The sequence below is a fragment of the Mobula birostris genome, chromosome 15 (assembly GCF_030028105.1).
Source record: "Mobula birostris isolate sMobBir1 chromosome 15, sMobBir1.hap1, whole genome shotgun sequence".
NCBI classification, from domain to species: Eukaryota; Metazoa; Chordata; class Chondrichthyes; order Myliobatiformes; family Myliobatidae; genus Mobula; species Mobula birostris.
In genome coordinates this window covers 39,917,348-39,938,290 of record NC_092384.1, presented here as the reverse complement: position 1 = coordinate 39,938,290, position 20,943 = coordinate 39,917,348, and the positions used below count along the sequence as shown (strand labels likewise).

Here is a 20,943-nt window from a genome sequence, read left to right as displayed (position 1 = left end):
ACATGGATGACGCGTGCGTAATGACCTCGCGCGCATTCAAGCTCAACAGTGGGCGTGACAGGGAATGTCATAGTCATAGTCATACTTTATTGATCCCGGGGGAAATTGGTTTTTGTTACAGTTGCACCATAAATAATTAAATAGTAATAAAACTATAAATAATTAAATAGTAATGTGTAAATTATGCCAGGAAATAAGTCCAGGAATGAGGAAAGGTGCAGCTGACTCCTATCGCCAAATCATATGGTTTCCTCACGGCCCGGTAGCGCATGCTTTGCGGCCCGGTACCGGTCCGTGGCCCCGTGGTTGGGGACCGCTGAACTATATGATCTTCCTATATCTGGTCTCATTAGCACATGGTACTGGTAGCAATCCTGACATCACAACCCTGGAGGTCCTGTCTTTTAATTTAGCACTTAACTCCCTGACTCACTTTGCAGGACCTCATCACCCCTCATTGGTACCGATTTGGACCAAGACCCCTGGCTGCTCACACTCCCAATTAAGAATGCTGTGGACTTGATCCAAATGTCCCTGACAGTGACAACCCGGAAGGCAACAAGCCATCTGGGAATACGGTTCTTGTCCACAGACCCTCCTTCTGGTTCCCCTAACTAACAAATCCCCTATTATTACAGCTCACCTCTTCTTGCCACTTCCCTTCTGAGCCATAGAGCTAGGCTCAGTGCCGGAGACCTGACTGCAATGGTTTTCCTCTGCTAGGTTATGCCCCAACATTATCCAAAGCAATGTACCTGTTGTTGAGGGGAACGGCCACCGTGGTACTCAGTACTGGCTGCCTATCCCCTTTTCCTCTCCTGACAGTCACCCAGTTACTGGTGTCCTGTACCTTGGGTGTAACTACCTTCCTACATGTCCTGTCTAGCAACCCCTCGGCCTCCCGAATGATCCAGAGTTCATCCAGTCCCAGCGCCAACTGCTTAACACAGTCTGCTGGAAGCTGCAGTTGGATGCACTTCTTGTCCTCCCCAGTTGCCTGTGCCAATGAATTCTAGAGGTTCACCACTCTCTGGCTAAAGAAATTCCTCCTATCTCCATTCTAAAAGGGCACTCCTCTATTCTGAAGCTGTGTCCTCTGGTCTTAGACTCTCCCACCATAGGAAACATTCTCTCCACATCCACTCTATCAAGGCCTTTCACCATTCATTGAGGTCACCCCTCATTCCTCTGAATTCTGGTGAATACAGGCCATCCTTTTGGAACAGAGATGAGGAAGAATTTCTTGAGCCAGGGAGTGATGACTCTGTGGAATTCATTGCCACAGGCAGGTGTGGAGGCCAAGATGAGGACAGGAGTCACACTCACGTCCCCATCTACATCAACGGAATTGTAGTGGAGTGTGTATCAAGCTTCAAATTCCTTGGTGTCCACATTTCCGAGGGATCTCACCTGGTTCCTGGTCTCCTCCATCCTGATCAAAAAGGTGTAACAGCACCTTTATTTCCTGCGGAGCATGAAGAAAGCTCACCTCTGTCCCAGGATACTGACGGACTTTTACCGCATACCATTGAGAGCATACTCACCAGCTGCATCTCAGTGTAGTATGGCAATTGTCCCATATCGGACCGCAAAGCACTCCAGCGTGTGGTGAAAACTGCCCAGCGGATTATCGGCACCCAATTTCCCACCATTGAGAACATCTACCATAAACGCTGCCTGGGCAGGGTGAAAAGCATTATCAAGGATTTATCTCACCCTAATCATGGACTTTTTACTCTCCTCCCATCCGGTAGGCACTACAGGAGCCTCTGATCCCGCACCAGCAGGCACAGGAAGAGCTTCTTCCCTGAAGCTGTGACACTGCTGAACCTCTCATCACAGCGCTAAGCAGTATTGCATCCATATTGTACTGTCTCAGTACTTCTATATTTGTGTGCTGTAGCACTTTTTTTATTCACAGTTATTTTGTAAATAACACTATTCTATGCATTTCTGGTTAGATGCTAAATGCATTTCATTGGCTTTGTATCTGTACTCGGCACAATGACAATAAAGCTGAATCTAATCTATGTATATTTAAGGCAGAGGTTGATAGATTCTTGTTTGGTCAGAGCACGAAGGGATGCAGGGAGAAGGCAGGAGATTTAGGGATGAGAGGCAAAATGGATCAGTCATGATTAAATGGTGGAGCAGATGGGCCAAATGGGTTAACTCGGCTCCTATATCTTATGGTTTTTGGTAGATCAGTGAAGAAAACTGCTGATAATATAAAGAAATAACAAAGAAAGGGAAGAAATTTTAATGGAGAAAATGACATAAGTATAGAGTTCAATTATGACAGCATGAAATTTGGCAGCTTTTTTAATAGCAATATGAATGAAAAGAGCTAAATGATTATTTTTCTGGTAGTATTCATTAAAAATACTAATTGTGTGCCATCCATTGCTAATTGTCCTACAGCTAAAATTAATTTAACATTGATAGCATCCTAGATGTACCAGGATTCCATACTCTTAGAAGTGAGAGAAAGTATGACAGGAAAAGGGCATGTAAATGTATACCACATCACAAACGATAGGTGTGATATCTGTGTTGGTATATAATACAAAGCAGAATGGTGTACATCCATTTGTTTTGAACTCTGGAAATTAGAAGCGGACAGAATGTAAAATGTTCCCAATAAGCCACAATTTTTTTGTAGAATCACAAAATGGTTTTAGCATGGAAGGAGGCCATTCAATATGTTAAGCCTTTCCTGGCTCTGTTAAGAGCAATCCAAGTAGTCCCACATCTCTACTTCTCACCAGAACCCGGCAATAATTTTGTAAACTTCATGATCATTACAGCACCACTGGCCTCTCTCTACATTCCCTTTCTCTAATCAATACTCCCACCATCAACTCTCCAACTTAAAACTAATTTATCTCCTTTTCCTGATTTGACCTGAAACATTAACTCTGTTTCTCTTTCCAAAGTTACTGTCTGACCTGTTGGGTGTCTCCAACCTTTTCTGACTTTATTTCAGATTTCCAGCATCTGCAGGTTTTTTTTTATTTTTGGCTTAAAAATTAAAATTATTATTTTATTTGAGCTAACACATATAAATTGTCTTATGCTTTATAAATTATAAGATGTTTTACATATTACTCCAGTACTATACCTGAACGGGGAATAATAAGATATAAGAAACAATTCCCAATAGCGACGTAGGTCCAAGTAAAATATAAGCATATGCTGTGCAACTGAGCAGCAGCACTGGTGCACCAAATAAAAGAGGACAAAGCAAAGCAGCTTCAAATAGTTGTTGGCTGTCAGTTGATAGGATGTTTATAACCTGTGCAAACAAAATAAAATGTATTAGCTTAATTTCAAAGAATTTAATCTCCCTTTTAGCCTGATTTCATATAGTTCTTAATTATCGTAAAATTCCAGTAGAAAGACTATTGGAGTGGGGTACATAATGCCCTACAAGACATCTTTAAATGTGAAATACCCTTAGAGAGTAAGACCATATACTTTGGGTATATACCTCAAGAATGGTTGAAAAGAAATAAATATTTAATGAATGTACTGCTGGTGGCTGGTAAAAAGACCCTTACCAGGAAATGGTTATCACAGGAGAGCCCAACTCTAAATATATGGATGGAAATTACAATGGACATTTACAAAATGGAGAAGATAATAGCATCTGTAAATCATAAGTTGGAACAATTTGATTCATACTGGAAAAATGGCTTAACTACATAACACCTCATAGGCCTGATTTTATTCTCACAAGGCAATGAATATGCTGTAAAAAAAAGATCACTCCCTACTCTGTACATAGTTTTCTACTTTCGATTGTTCTTTCCTTCCTCTCCTTTCTATAAGTGTATACCTCAGATAAATATTATGTGGAGATTTGTGACAAATATGACTATATGATATATATGTACAGTATCTGAAATACATCTTATGAAAATGTTTGTTTGATGATGACAGTCAATAAAAAATAAATTACAGGAAAAATAAAATTCCAGTAGACAACATCCTTTCAATCCCAAGTTTTGTCACGGATTGTTATTGTTTTGGGGAGAGATTTTCAGACCTTAAATCCTAGAAAAAAATCATTAAGGGTCAGAATTATGGCCCAATAATTGAATTACCATCACAGTTTGGTAGACTGACCCCTGGATGGTAATACGGCAAGTATAATGTAGCAGGTCTGGAATATTTAGAGATGAGGTGAAGCTGACTGAGCTCCTGGTGTCTAGCAGACTGAAAGGGAGACACTGCAGTGATGAATGCCAGTGGAATGTACCTTGATATTGGAAGACGTTCCATGGATCTGTTATTAGAGAAGAAATTTAGTCTGGAAATGATAGACTGGGGATAAGAAGCACTGTTCAGGTTCTTGGCATCTTGATGCACCAAGGAAGTATTTTTTCATTCTAAGGCATTCAAATTCCAAAGGCATTTAGACCTCTGTGTTGTGATTGAAGTGATTTGAGAAAATGCTATTAGACTTCTTGTTTGTCCCAAAGTCACATGGCATTCACTAACTTTACTCATATCAAGGTCACACAGGACTAGGTTGCTGCAAACTGGCAAAAAAGTTCAGGATTCAAGATCGTTTAATGTCATTTCCTCTACACAATTATAAGGAGAATGAAATAATTGTTACTCTGGATCCGACACAGAAGAAAACAAACACACATAAAAGATAAAGAACACAATAATAATAATAATAACCATCACCATCATCATCACTCTCCAGAATCTTGCTTGAACATAAAAGAAACCATACAAATACAAGCCTGATCCAGTTCTACAGTTAGAGTCCTATATATCATATTACGACTGATCCATTATTACAGATAAAACAATGCATAATAACCATCTGGATATAATAATAAGGGATAAACAAGCAAGGATAACTTTCTTAATAGATATAGCCATTCCAACACACATAACGTACAGCAACCAAAAGTGAAAAGCACCAGAACTTTGTTAAATTAAAAGAGGAAATTGAAAGACTTTGGAACATTAACAGGGTATACATTGCACTGATTGTAATATCTACAACTGGTAGCACACTACACAATAGCATTGAACAATTAGGCCTACACAGCAATATTTATGTAAATCTCCAGAAAACCACAATACTAAACACCACTAGAATAGTTCAAAAGTTCCTTACAATTGACAAATGAGTGTGCTTAGCTAAGCCTGTACCTTAGGTTTTACCAGCTTGAGCTAAGAAAAATAAAAGTACAATAATAATAACAATAATGGTAAAACACATAATATTTTTTAAGATTATTAACACACAAGAGTGCAATGGACTTAGCTGAGTGCAAAGCTAATGTGCATATAGATTATTTACAACCATACAGCCTGACCCAATATTTCCACTAACTATGTATGAACAGTTTTAGTCGTATCTGCTATTGGGACTCATAGAAGAGATGTCTGACACCTTTCCAGAGGAAATAAACAAGAAAAATCCATGTGACGTTTATCATCAGGCTGCTAACATGCCTTCTCACAGCTTTAATGTACAGTGATAAAATTAACAGAAGACATCTTACATTGCTGATCAGTGCCTACCTCACCAATGGAACTGCTGCTTAAGCTTTTAAGATGAACCAGCTTAATGAATGCTGATGTGGAGATGGCAACTTTTAATCGGATAGCAGTGTGATAGTTGATAGCCCATGCTGCTGCGAAGGACAATGATTTAGATATCTCCGTTGCAAATAGTGCAAAGCACAGACCAACTCCATAAACAAGATTTTCAGACTTTTCTTCCACGTGTTGGAGGATAGCATGAGACAGCACTGCCTATATATTAAGAAAGAGAAGTAGCAATTATACAGGAAAAACGTGTTGCCTTTTTTGTACTCATTATGTTGAAACATTTTGATGGGGCAGGAATGGAGAGATCTATTTTGTGATAAGAACAAAAACCTGAACCTATGCTGTGTTTTTCTTGTGCAGGGAGAAAAATTGAGCAACCTTATAGTTAAAGGAATACGAAGAGGAAACAAGGCAAAAAAAAAGCGAGAGTTAGAGGTGTGAACGAAAAACCTGGTTTGAGATAAGTTCCTGGGGTCTCAAAGAAAACAAAAAATAAAATTGAATTTGAAATTCCAGGGATCAAATCCAAATGATTAAAGTTAAGGATAAAGGTGAGGTTTATTTGTTATACTTATATCTCTTTTACATGGCAACATTTGAGAGGAAATCAGGGCATTCAGCAAAAACCACTGGTCACAGGAAGATCAATGAACAGGTCAGGAGCGAACCTAGGTCACATGATCAATGGGACAACAGCAGAACTACAGCACCAGTGTACCACACAGTGTAAATTCCTACTGGCAATGGCTGGGAAAGGAAAGTTAAAACTAAGACAGAGATCTGGTGCAAGGTTGCATATCCCCATGTTACAACTGCTTCTACAACTCGCCCACCCATTCTGACTTTGCTAGGTTGGTGCCAAATAGCGACAACTTTTTTCTCTGGTTCTCTAACCTCCAAGAATTGAGTTTGTGTTTATTTCATGAATGTTTGTTAAAACCAGCAAAAACATTTTTCCTGTCCATGTGATTTGCATGATGTTGCTAATATAAAATTTCAGAAAATTTAACATCCAACAGGAAACACAGATCCAATAATTCTACTAATAATAATATAACAAATGTCGTTGCGCTTTTAGGCTTAAGGTATGTTTGATTTTTATGTGCATTTTGTTTCCAATAGTTTTGAATAATTTCAAACCATTATATTACAATGAGATTGAAAAAAATGATGAGCTCCATAAAAAATAGTTTTTAAAAATCCTCAATGACAGAGAAAATGTTTCAATTAGTTTCGTTAAATGGTGGTGATATAGTAATTGCATTAATTTTCATAAGGCGGGATTCATATAAGTTAAGGTTTATTTAATATATATTAAGTTTGTTTATAATTAACTTGAATTCTTTTAGGCATTAACTTTTATTTAAATACCATTTGGTATTATATACTTAAAACCTATGTTAGCTAAACGTACTTGAATAAAAGAAAGACTAAAATAATGAGTAAGCTAATTTCCATTCAATGTCTGCTTACCGGTCCCAAAAAACTACATATCATACAAAGAGTTGTGCATATTAGATTCACAAGAAGCCTTGTTCGTTGAAACTGTACAGCAACTTTTTCCAAAGATGCTTCTTTATTGCCAACTCTTTCCACTTCCATCTCCCAAAGATGCATAAATCTGTAAAAAAATTAATAAGGCATTGTCAAAATCCATTTGCATTTTGTTTTTAATTGCAAGTAATCGAAATATATTTCTGTATTTACATACCTTTTGGCATTGACATCTGAACAGTTGAACTTGGAGAGAGGAGGAATTGCATCTTGATTTAGCACCTTTTTAGATGCCTTTATCATTATTGGTGTCAGCCACTGGAAAGTGATGAATGAAAATAGTCCAGCGTCATCTACTGCAACAGGAGATGGATTCCTGGAAAATATTTTATTTTACAAAATATGAAGTGTAATTAATTCTGAAAATTCCAATGGTCTTTACATTGCAGAATAGATATCTTGTCACTTACTTTGGTTTTGGACGAATTGGAAGCAGTGTTTTCAAGCTTTGGAAGTATTTGTGATGTTGCTTCGGAACCTCATTGTTTTTCTCTGTGAATTCCATTCTGTTGACTTGTAGTAAGGTAAATCAATATTGGGAAAGTTTCACCTGAAATTAAGTAAGTTACTGGTGTAAACAGAGATAGAGAACTGGAACAGGCCTATCAAACCATTTCATTCACAATGATCATCATCCATGCTTTGACACTAATTCTATTTTTATCTCATTATTTATTCTCGCCACATTCTTCACATTCAGATTTTAGAGATGGGAAGAAATGGAAGCACAGAGAGGATCTGCATACAGTCACAGGGAAAATATACAAAGTCAACACAGATAGTACCAGAGATAAGCATTGAATCTGGATCTCTGGAACTATGAGGCAGCAGCTATCCTAGCTGCACCTACTGTGCTGCCAGTGCAAAGTAAAAGGAATTCTTCCCATTTTAATTGTTATGCCAGAGATCATAATCTGTCTTTTTCATGGTTATGCTAAATATTGCACATACTTTGAAAATGTCAAATACTTGTTGGACTGCAGGGTATAAAAATCTTAGAACTGACAGGTAATGTTGAGGTCGACAGAGCATTAGAAAGTATTTTGAAAAGTAGTTTCTGGGACCAGCAGAGAAACCCCTCCACAGCACTGAAGCCCGTGTCTGGCAGAGATTTCTCCTGAGCCTCCTCAGAAATTCTGGTCAGCAAAGAGTCAGTTGGCTCACATTCAGTGCTTTCCAGGACTAGCATCTTGAGGACTCCAGGTGGGCTGACGATTTCTCAACAAGGTCTCTCTTGGCAGACAGCAACTTCAATCACAAATTCACTTCTCGATAATAGCAAACGTCAGTGATGAAATTCACCATCATCTCAACGTACCAATACTGTTTTTGGCCATGTAAACAAAACAAGATCAAGTTCTTAAAACTGGCATAAGCTCACAGTCACCCAGACAGCAGTGATCCTTGCATTCCTTTACATTTCTTAGGCATGGACAGTCTAGTGCAGGGACCGGAAAGCTATCACTAAATCTATTTCCATAAAATCTTCTAAACTCACTGGTAAGATAAGCAAATAGTCACAGTCATAGTCATAGTCATACTTTATTGATCCCGGGGAAAATTGGTTTTCGTTACAGTTGCACCATAAATAATAAATGGTAATAAAACCATAAATAGTTAAATAGTAATATGTAAATTATGCCAGGAAATAAGTCCAGGACCAGCCTATTGGCTCAGGGTGTCTGACCCTCCAAGGGAGGAGTTGTAAAGTTTGATGGCCACAGGCAGGAATGACTTCCTATGACGCTCTGTGTTGCATCTCGGTGGAATGAGTCTCTGGCTGAATGTACTCCTGTGCCCATCCAGTACATTATGTAGTGGATGGGAGACATTGACCAAGATGGCATGCAACTTGGACAGCAACCTTGGACAGCTCTAAGTTTTGAGAGTCTGTATATTCCTGTCAGAATAGCAGGTTTAAGAAACCTTGGTTTTTGAGAGAAATTGATTGTCTGGTTAAGAAGAAGGAGGAGCTGCACTGCTGGTATAGGCATCTTAAGGGACATGAGGAGTAGAAGATGCAATCTCCCCTCTGACTTGTGAGAACCCCTAGCCCATGAATGCACAAAAGGGAGAAGCAAGAAGCATTGGGGTTGATATTGCTGGCTGCAAACCCCTTTTTCAGGAGTATAGACGAGCCAAACCCAATATAAATAGGGGAAGGATTGCATACATCAGAAACTACCCTACGTCACATGTGACAGAATCTGTGGGCCCATGTTGTCTTGATCAGCACCTCAGAGTCAAAGAACTGGAGTGAAAGAAATCATCATTGACCCCGAGGGAATGCTGAAGAAAAAGAAAAAGCCCATTTCACATATCCCTCCAACAATGGATTGAGATCAGGGCTGTGTGAGCCTGAAACAGGAGCTTTTCTCAGGTGTTCCAACATGCATCTTTAAAAACATGTAAGTGTTGGCTCACTTTGCAGAGCTATACACCCTGGTCCTGTCCTTCCTACGTAATAATGGAATGTATCTCCTAAGTGGAAATGTGACAAAATTTGTTGGATTCTGTACATCCAGGAGAGTTTCTTGAACCAGTATGTAGATAGTCTAGCAAGAGGGTGTTCCATACTACATCTGGTGTTTCGATAAGAGCCTGGCCAGTGACTGAACTTTCAGTGGGAGAACCGCTATTAATCACAACTATTAACAAGGCATCAGGGGCCGCTCAGCCTTCTACTGATTCTATTAATATTTTTATGTTCTTAACCCCAGTTGCTGACATGGGCAAAGAAATGGAAATGAGGTTTAATCCGAGAAAAAGTAAAGACACAGGGCACTGGTAATGGTAGACCTTTAATAGTGTTAATGAGCAGAGGGATCTTGAAAATCATGTCCATAGTTCTGTGAAAGTGGCTGCACAGGTTAATATGGTGGTAAAGAAGGCATCTGGTATGCCTGCCTTTACTTGTTGACGCATTGAGTTCAACAGTTGGAAAGTTCTGTTATATTTTCATAAAACTCAAGCTAAGCCACATTTGGACAATAGCATAGAGTTCTCATTGCTCCATTATGGAGGCTTTGGAGAGGGTGCAGACCTGGTTTATGGGGATACTGCTTGGATTAGAGGGCATGTGCTATAAGGAGTTTGTACAATCTTTATTTGTTTCCTCTTTAGTGTCAAAGGCTAAAGGGAGACCCGATAGAGGTTTAGAAGAGGCATAGATAGAGTAGAGAGTATTTTCTTCCCAGGTCAAAATGTCTAATTCTGGACAGCACGCATTTAAGATTTTTTTTGTGCCATACTCTGCCAGAGCCTCGGCGACCACTTTTTTTTTCAAGTGGTTGTCTTGGAGGAAAGACTCTGCGAGTGATCCCCCACGTCCTTCTCACAGCGCAGTTTTTGTTTTACGAGGCCGAGTTGCAAGCTCGACACTCAACCCGGCACAGATGGAAAGTGTGCTCGGGAGCGGCCCGACTGGGTTCGAACTCGGGAACCTTCGCTCTGGAGTCCAGCGCTGATGTCACTAATTTAAGATTAGCGGATGTAATTTCGAAGGAGATGTGTAGGGCTATTTTTTTTTTCAGGGAGGGTGGTGTGTGCCAGAGATGTACAACAGTGGGAGGTGATGATGGTGGTAGTAGCAAATACAACAGAGGTATTTAAGAGACTCTGAGATAGACACATGAATATGCATGAAATCGAGGGATATGGACCTTGTGTGGGCAGAAGAGATTAGTTTATTCAGACATTTAATTAGTCTGGCAACACATCGTGGGCAGAAAGTCCTGCACCTGTGCTATGTTCCAGTGTAACATATTTTAAATTGGAACTTAACCATTAGATGCTTCATGACATCATACTTTATACTTTATTGTCGCCAAACAATGATACTAGAACGTACAATCATCACAGTGATATTTGATTCTGCGCTTCCCACTACCTGGATTACAAATATTAACTATTAAAAGTATTAAAAATTAGTAAATATTAAAAATTTAAATTATAAATCATAAATAGAAAATAGAAAAATTGAAAGTGATGTAGTGCAAAAAAACTGAGAGCCAGGTCCGGATATTTGGAGGGTACGGCCCAGATCTGGGTCAGGATCCGTTCAGCAGTCTTATCACAGTTGGAAAGAAGCTGTTCCTAAATCTGGCCATACGAGTCTTCAAGCTCCTGAGCCTTCTCCCGGAGGGAAGAGGGACGAAAAGTGTGTTGACTGGGTGGGTCGTGTCCTTGATTATCCTGGCAGCACTGCTCCGACAGCTTGCGGTGTAAAGTGAGTCCAAGGACGGAAGATTGGTTTGTGTGATGTGCTGGGCTGTGTTCATGATCTTCTGCAGCTTCTTCCGGTCTCGGATAGGATAACTTCCATACCAGGTTGTGATGCACCCTAGCAGAATGCTTTCTACGGTGCATCTATAAAAATTAATGAGGGTTTTAGGGGACAGGCCAAATTTCTTTAGTTTTCTCAGGAACTAAAGGTGGTGGTGGGCCTTCTTGGCAGTGAACTCTGCTTGGTTGGACCAAGTCAAGTCATTTGTGATATTGACCCCGAGGAACTTAAAGCTTTTGACCTGTTCCACTTGCGCACCACCCATCACTGGGTTTGCAGCATAAAGTCCATGCAAATCTGTTCTATGCACTAGAATTTCAACAAGAAAAAAAAAATCACATGTTACATGAACCAGTTTCAAAGTCAATTGATTGGCTTTAGTTTCTGTCACAGAAAAAAGTGCTTGCAGAGAATATAATGAATTTTGAATTCAACGCGAATGGTGAAGTGAAAAGAAAGAGTACACAGAAAGCACATTTGGATATAAAGGGATTAGGCAAGAAATGTCCCTGAGAGGAAAATATAATGAAAGGTGATCAGGCATGCAGAAAATGGGCACATTATTCCAAGGTGCAAAATCCCCTTCCTTATTTATGCAGGCATTCCCTGCAGGCAACTGAATTATCTTCCAGATATGCATCACCCTCCAGGAAAGAGAATTTCTGCTGGTGGTATATAAACTGAGCCGCTTAGTCAGAGTTCGACACGAACAGTTAATTTAATTGCATCCCCAAAGGCCTAAATCATCTCTCAGCTGATGCCTGAATTTTTGACAGTGTTTTTTGGGTTGCCAATGTGAGAACTGTCACTCTGTATTAAAATTTGATGACTGGTGTGAGCTGAGTAGCAGTTCAGTAAAGACTCGATGGGCTGAAGGGCTAATTCAGCACTGTAGTGCTCTATGATTCTATGCATCTATAATTGAGTTTTGAATTGTTCATTCATTGAAATGGCAGCACTGATGACTTGGAGATATTAACTCTAACACTCATATTATGCTAGTTGGGAATTATGCTAGTTAAGATGGAAACTTAAAACTATTGCATTACAGGAGAACAATGGTAGTCTTATGTATATTAAAGGCTTTAATAAAGTTTTCTATGTTTTCCAAATGGATGAATGTAGCACAACTTTCTCATGGCAGAAATGAGAACACATTTCCTCATTCAAAGGCTGGTGTACTTTTGTCCAAGAAGATCGTAGACTCTCAGTCATTGAATATATCTGAGACAAAGATTGATAGGCTGATAGACATTTAAGGAATAAAGAGCAATGAGGTCAGTACAGGAAGAGGTGTTGAAGTAAATGGATGGGAAGATAAGGCATAAAGCAGTCATAGAGCCATGGAAAAGTACAGCACAGAAACAGGCCTTTTGCCTCATCTCGCCCATGCTGAAACCATTGAAACTGCCTACTCCCATCAACCTGCTCTGGGACCATAGCCCTCCATATTCCTACTATCCATGTACTTATCCAAACTTCTCTTAAACATTGAAATCGAGCTCACACGGGACACTTGCGCGAGCAGCTCATTCCACGTTCTCACGACCTTGTAAGTGAAGACGTTTTTCCTCATGTTCCCATTAAACATTTCACCTTTCACCCTTAAGCCATGTCCTCTGGTGTAATCCCACATAACCTCAGTGGAATAAGCCTGCTTGCATTAACCCTATCTGTACTCCTCCTAATTCTGTATACCTCTATCAAATCTCCTCTCTGTCATCTGCATTCTAAAGAATACAGTCCTAACCTATTCAATCTTTCCTTATAACTCAGGTCCCCCAGATCCAGCAAGATCCTTGTAAATTTTTGCTGTACTCTTTCAACCTTGTTTACATCTTTCCTACAGGTAGGTGACCAAAACTGCACTCAATACTCCAAATTAGTGCTCACCAATGTCTTATACAACTTCAACATAACATCCCATATCCTGTACTCAATACATTGATTTATGAAAGCCAATGTGCCAGAAGCTTTCTTTACAACCCTGTCTACCTGTGACACAACTTTCAATGAATTATGGACCTGCATTCCCAGATTCCTTTGTTTTGCCACACACTTCAGTGCCCTGGGTAAGACTTACCCTGTATGGTCCTACCAAAGTGCAAAACCTCACAATTGTCTGCATTAAATTCCAACTGCTGTCTTTCAGCCCATTTTTCCAGCTGTTGCAGATCCCTCTGCAAGCCATGATAGCCTCCCTCACTGTCCACTACACCCCTAATCCTGGTATCATCTGCAAATTTGCTGATCCAATTAACTACATTATTGTCCAGATCATTGGTATAGATGACAAACAACAAAAGACCCAGCACTGATCCCTGTGGCACGCCACTAGTCACAGGCCTCCAGTCAGAGAGGCAACCCTCTACTACCAATTTCTGATTCTCCCACAAAGCCAATGTCTAAACCAATTTACTACATCATCTTGAATGTCGAGCGACTGAACCTTCATGTCCAGCCTCCCATGCAGGACCCTGTCAAGTGCCTTACTAACGTCCATGTAGAAAGTATCCACTGCCTTGCCTTCATCCATGTTCCTGGTAACTTCCTCAAAAAAACTCTATGAGATTGGTTAGACATGACCTATCATGCATGAAGCCTTGCCAACTACCCTTAATCAGTCCATGTCTATCCAAATACCTATACATCTGGTCCCTTAGGAACCTTCCAATGACTTTCCCGCAACTGATGTCTGACTCACTGGCCTACAATTTCCTGATTTTATTTTAGAGCCTTTTTTAAACAGCGGAACAACATTAGCTATTGTCCAGTCCTCTGGTACTTCTGCTATCACTAAACAGGTTTTAAATATCTTTGCTTGGCGCTTGCAATTTCTGCACCTGCTTCCCACAAGGTCTAAGGGAACACCTTGTCAGGCCTGGGGATTTATCCACCTTGATTTGCCTCAGGACAGCAAACACCTCCTCCTCTGTAATCTGTACAGGGTACATGAAGCTGATGCCACTTTACCTCACTTCTATAGACTCTGTATCCATGTCCCGAGTAAATACAGATGCCAAGAATTCATTTAAGATCTGCTACATCTCACCCATCCATGTTTTGGCTCCACACATGGATTACCATTCAGAGGACCAATTTTGTCCATTACGATCATTTTGCTCAGTAGAATCCCTTAGGATTCTTCTTCACTTTATCTGCTAGAGCAACTTCATGCCTTCTTTTAGTCTTCCTGATTTCTTTCTTAAGTGCTCTCTTTCTTTTCTTGTACACTATGAGCACCTCATTTGTGACTACTTGCCTATACCTGCTATGCACCTCCTCTGTTCTTTTAACCAGGACCTTAATATCTCTTGAAAACCAGTGTTCCCTACCCTTGTTATTTATATCTTTTATTCTGATAGGCACATACAAGCTTTGTACTCTCAAAATGTTGTTTTTGAAGGTCACCCACTTTCCAAGTCAAGATAACGTGCCTGAACAGCTATAGCCCAGTGGCTCAGACAGCTACCATCATGAAGCGCTTTGAGAGGCTGGGAGATTGAACTTTCCAAACAACATTCATCCTTTCCTCTTCACCTACTGCCGAAACAAGCATTCAATGGATGTCATCTTTCTGGCCCTACGCTCATCTCTGCAGCATCTGGATGGTAAGGACACCTATGTCAGACTATTGCTTATTGACTGCAGCTCCGGTTTCAATACTATAATTCCAAGCAAATGCATTACCAAATCCTAGACCCTGGGGGACTTCCTGACTTCCTGGCTGTAATGAGTAAGGATGAGCTGTGACACCTCTGCCATGCTTATTCTAAACACTGGGGTTCCACAAGGCTCCATCCACATACCCCTAATCTACTCTCTGTACGCTCATGACTGCATGGCCAGATTCTGCAATAATTTCATTTAAAAGTTTGTAATGGCACCACTGTAGTGGGGCATTTCTCAAATAATGATGGATGACAGTACAGGACGAACGTAGAGAGTTTAGCAACATGATGTCATGACAACAACCTTTCTCTCAAAGTCAGTGAAACAAAAGAGCTGGTCATTGACCTCAGGAAGGGGCACATGCTCCTGTCTACGTCACATTCTGAGGAGTGTGCATCAGCAAAAGCCTGTCATACTGCAATCACAAGAAAGCTCAGCAGCACAACTACTTCCTCAGGAGGCTAAAAAAAACTTGGCATACACCCATTGACTGAGCAATTTTTATTGATGCACCACAAAAAGCATCCTATCTGGATATATATTGGCTTAGTATGGCATCTGCTCTGCAGGAATTGCAGAAAGTTGTAGACACAGCTCGGCATATCATGGAAGCTATATTCACCTCTGCGGACTCTGTCTACTTGCTGCATCAGCATAATCGAAGACACCACACAGTGGACAGTCCCTCTTCTCTGTTTTTCCATTGGATAGAAAATACAAAAAACTGGAAAACATTACAACCAGGTTCAAAGATAGCTATTATATGTCTATTAAATGTTCCCTAATAGGACAAAATGAACTCTTGACTCACAATCTACCTCATTATGAGGTTGCACCTATTGATTACCTACACTTCACTTTCTCTGTAGCTAACATGCCTTGTTCTGAATTGTAATTGTTTATTTTGTTCCACCTCCATGCATTGTGCAATGATTCGATCTGTATGAACAGCATGCAAGGCAAGCTTTTCACAGAATGTTGATACATGTGACAATAATAAAGCAATTCCATCTTCTGTTCCAGTTCCAATTCCAGGATTGTTGTGAACATACTGCAGCTATTGATACTGCCTGCGGAAGATGTGAACTTCTCGATAACATTTCCACTCAGCATCCGAGTGCACTGAGATACGACTGAGTGGTCCTTGATGAATATTTACCTCCCCCCCCCCCACCAGCTGCAGCTTTGAATCCATTTGCAAGACCTATAATATGCAGAATGCCATGCAGAGGTTAAAAAGCTGCAGAGAAAAATTAATGCTGCATGCCAGAGAAGTTTGTTTTCAGTTTGGTCTCAGTTGGTGGTGAGGCAACAACACAGAACTGGGAGACACGAGACTCGGAATAACTGAATTAAAGAACAGAATACATGACTAATGATGAAGATTCTCAAGAGGCGTATTATTTTCATAATTTTTTAATATCTATTCAGAATCTGGGTATCTCTGAGAAGGTTAGAATTTATTTGCACATCCTTAATTGTTGATGCTAGTCGTTGCCTGTTACTTGGCACTTAATAGCTCATTGTCTCATTGCTAGCTATCCTGATCTTGCTCTATGTAGGCAGAGGCTATGTCATTTGCTGAGGAGATGTGAATGGTGTGCAATCACCATCAAACATCCTTACTTCTGACATTAAGGAAAGTCGATTATTGATGAAACAGCTAACCCTGCCACTGGACACTGCCCTTGGACTGAGATGATTGCCATCCAACAGCCATAGCTATCTTCCTTTGTGTATGGTGTTGGATCCTGATGCTTTTACAATCCAGAGCTTCTTCAGGAGTTAAGAATGAGGCATATAATTTGTTGCTTATGATCGTTTTATCAAATGCTACAGGAAGAAGGGCAGTAGGCCCCAATGGATTAATTGGTAAGGCTCTGAAAACTTGTGCCAACCAAATGGCGGGTGTATTCAAGGACGTTTTCAAACTTTCACTTCTACGGTTGGAAGTTCTCACCTGCTTCAAAAAGGCAACAATTATACCAGTGCTCAAGTAGAGTAGTGTGAGCTGCCTTAATGAATATCATCCAGTAGCACTCACATCTATGGTGATGAAATGCATTGAGAGGTTGGTCGTGGCTAGAATCAACTCCTACCTCAGCAAAGACCTGGACCCTCTGCAATTTGCCTATCGCCATAATATGTCTACAGCAGACACATTCTCAATGGCTCTTCACACGGCCTTAGGTCATCTAGACAATGCAAACATCTATGTCAGGACACTGTTTGTTGACTATAGCTCAGCCTTAAGCACCATAATTCCCACAGTCCTGATTGATAAGCTACAGAACCTGGGCCTCTGTACCTCCCTCTGCAGTTGGATCCCCAGCTTCCTAAATAGAAGACCACAATCTGTGCGGAATGGTAAATTCTCTTCCTCACTGATGATCAACACTGGCCCACTGCTCTATTCGCTCTGTACCCATGACTGTGTGGCTAGGTATAAATCAAATGTGATCCATAAATTTGCTGATGACACAACCATTGCTGGTAGAATCTCAGATGGAGATGAGAGGGCATGCAGAAGTGAGATACTGTATACCAGCTATTTGAGTGATGTCACAGCAACAACCTTGCACTCAGTGTCAGCAAGACCAAAGAACTGAGTGTGGACTTCAGGAAGGGCAAAATGAGGGAACATGAACCAATCCTCATAGAGGGATCAGAAACAGAGACAGTGAGCAATTTCAAGTTTGTGGGTGTCAAGATCTCTGAGGATCTAACCTGGTCACAATATACATGCAGCTATAAAGAAGGCAAGACAGCAGCTATATTTCATTAGGGGTTTTAGGAGATTTGGTTTTTCACCTAAAACACTCAAAAATTTCTGCAGGCGCACTGTGGGAAGCATTCCAACAGGCTGTTTCACTGTCTGGTATGGCGGGGGCGGGGGGGTGCGTCTACTGCACAGGATCAAAAGAAGCTACAAAAAGTTGTAAAACCAGTCAGCTCCATCTTGGATACTAGTCTCCATCGTATCCAAGACACCTTTAAGGAGCAGTGCCTCAGAAAGGTGGCATCCATTATTAAGGACACCCATCACCCAGGACGTGCCCTCTTCTCATTATTACTGTCAGGAAGGAGGTAGAGAAGCCTAAAGACACACACTCAACAATTCAGAAACAGCTTCTTCCCCTCTGCCATACAATTCCTAATGGGCATTGAACCCACAAACACTACCTCACTTTTTTGTTTATATTATTTCTGTTTTGCACTATTTTTAATTTAACTATTTAATATACAGATATACTTACTGTAATGGACTTATTTATTTATTTACTTATTTCTATGTTATCATGTATTGCATTGTACTGTCGCCGCTAAGTTAACAAATTTCACAACATTTGCCTGTGATATTAAACCTGATACTGATTCTGATTCCGAATTAAGAATAGAAAGGAGAAGAATGCTGAAAGAGGGAATGAAGAAAGAGAGGAAACAAAAGGGAAAAGAGATGAGACAAAGGTGCTATGGTCTTCTTATTCCAGCCTATTGATAACAGTAAATTCCACTCAAATTCCAATCAATAACAGTGAACCAATTAAGTAGCCAGTTTTAAGTAATGCGACATCCGCCACTGAAATCAACAAATTTCTGCAAAATACAATAGCAACTTGTAACTACTGAAAAACTTACTGAGCAATCACATGAAAATGGGTGAAAATGTTAAAATACAGACAACCATAAGGAAGTTAAACTACAAAAAAGCTATTCTACAATCCAATCCAGCAATGATATGCCTCTAACTATTGGAATGTTTTCATTTGGTTTTCTGTTTTACCAGATCTTCTTGACACCACACGTGGTCAATTGATTCTTCAACATCAAGGACAGTAACTCTAACGCTCCTCTGGAAATTAGCTCTTTTTGTCAGTGTTTGAGCCAAAGCTGTGTTGAGGTCTGGGACCTCAGAGTCCTGGCAAAACCCAGATGGGCCATGTGGGTTATTGGTGAGTAATTGTACTTGGATGCATTCCCAGAGAATTTCCATCACTTTGCTGATGATTGAGGGCAGATTGTCACACTGGTAATTAGCTGGAATCAATTTGTCCCACTCATGTTTTACATTATTCACACCTATTAAATGTGATAACTCTATTCATGCTATCCTAGGCAAGGAGTCACTTCTGACTGGCATTATCTGCCTTATTCACACAGTATTTACAAAAACACAGACATGAAACCTCATAAAATATGGACAACATTAAGTAAATACATAGCTACTCAATCAAGCCCATTAGAATTCTTTGTTTGAACGACATTACATCTCTCTTATTTTTGCATATCTTCAGCACATCCCAGATAAGAGCAATTCTCATGGCAGCCTGGGATGGATGCATGTTTGTTTTGGGGGCAAGGTCAAAGTAAATTTATAATCAAATTCCATATATAACCTTAAGATTCATTTCCTTGTGGACATATTCAATAAATCCATAATAGAATAATGACCATAACAGGATCAATGAAAGACCACATCAACCAATGTGCAGAACACAACAAACTGTGCAAATACAAAAAGAAAAAAAATTATAATAATAAACAAATAAGCAATAAATATTGAGAACATGCAATGAAGTGTCCTTGAAAGTGAGTCCATAGGTTGTGGGAACATTTCAATGATGGGGGAAAGGTGAAGATGAGTGAAGTTATCCCCTCTGGTTCAAGAGCCTGATAGCTGAGGGATAATAACTGTTCCTGAACCTGGTGGTGTGAGTCCTGATGCTCCTTCACCTTTTTTCAAATGGCAGCAGCACGAAGAGAACATATCCTAGGTGGTGGTGTCCCTGATGATGAATGCTACTTTCCTGCAACAATGCTTTGCGTAGATGTGCTTAATGGTGGAGAGGGACTGGGCCATATCCACTACTTTTTGTAGGATTTTCCATTCAAGACTATTGGTGTTTCTATATCAGGCCGTGCTGCAGCTAGTCAATATACTCTGCATTGCACACCTATAGAGGTTTGTCAAAGTTTTAGGTGTCATGCCAAATCTTCGCAAACTCCTAAGGAAGTAGAGGCGCTGCCGTGCTTTCTTTGTAATTGCACTTATGTGTTGGGCCCAAGGCACTTCCTCTGAAATAATAACACCGGGGAATGTAAAAGACTTGTTCATGGACACCTTGTTTCCTTCTCCTGAAATCAATAATCAGCTCCTTGGTCTTGCTGACATTGAGTGAGAGGTTGTTGTTGTGGCACCACTCAGCCAGGTTTTCAATCTCCCTCCTATGTGCTGATTTATCACCAACTTTAATTCAGCCTAAGACAGTGACACCATCAGCAAACTTGTATATGGTGTCTGAATTGTTACATAGTCATTAGTGTAAAGTGGGTAGAACAGGGGGCTAAGCACACAGATTTGTGGTGTCCCTTTGCTGATGAAGATCATGGAGGAGATGTTGTTGCCAATCTGAACTGACTGGGGTCTGCAAGTGAGGAAATTGAGGATCTAATTGCACAAGGCATATTGAGGCCAAGGTCTTGTTTATTGGTTAGTTTTGAGGGAATGATAGTATTGAATGCTGAGCTGTAATCGATAAAGACCATTCTGATGCATCTCTGCTGTCTAGATGTCCCAGGGTTAAGTGAAGAGCCAATGAGATGACATCTGCTGTCAACCTGTTGTTCCAGTAGGCGGATTGGAACAGCTCCAAGTTGCTTCTCAGCCAAGAGTTGATTTGTTTCATCATCAACCTCTCAAAATGCTTCTGGATGATAGTCATTAAGGCAGGTTACCGGGTTCTTCTTAGTCACTGACATGATTGAAGCCTGCTTGAAGCAGGTGCTTTCCTCAGACTGCAGAAGCAAGAGGTTAAAGATCTCAGAGTACACGCCAGCTAGTTAATCATCAC

The 20,943-nt window shown here is 40.3% G+C and overlaps 1 protein-coding gene across 2 annotated transcripts in view; it reads right to left on the bottom strand.

The window, feature by feature from the left end:
* abcc12 (ATP-binding cassette, sub-family C (CFTR/MRP), member 12) overlaps positions 1 to 20,943 on the bottom strand; it is a 127,055-nt gene that overhangs the window by 89,846 nt on the left and 16,266 nt on the right. For both annotated transcript variants that reach the window (XM_072279630.1, XM_072279631.1), the window contains exons 2-6: positions 7,545 to 7,684; positions 7,292 to 7,450; positions 7,054 to 7,201; positions 5,551 to 5,784; positions 3,122 to 3,295 (exon numbers count right to left, since the gene is read on the bottom strand). In XM_072279630.1, coding sequence (XP_072135731.1) covers positions 3,122 to 3,295; positions 5,551 to 5,784; positions 7,054 to 7,201; positions 7,292 to 7,450; positions 7,545 to 7,639 — 810 coding nt within the window. In that variant the 5' untranslated portion in view covers positions 7,640 to 7,684. The remainder of the gene's footprint in view (positions 1 to 3,121; positions 3,296 to 5,550; positions 5,785 to 7,053; positions 7,202 to 7,291; positions 7,451 to 7,544; positions 7,685 to 20,943) is intronic.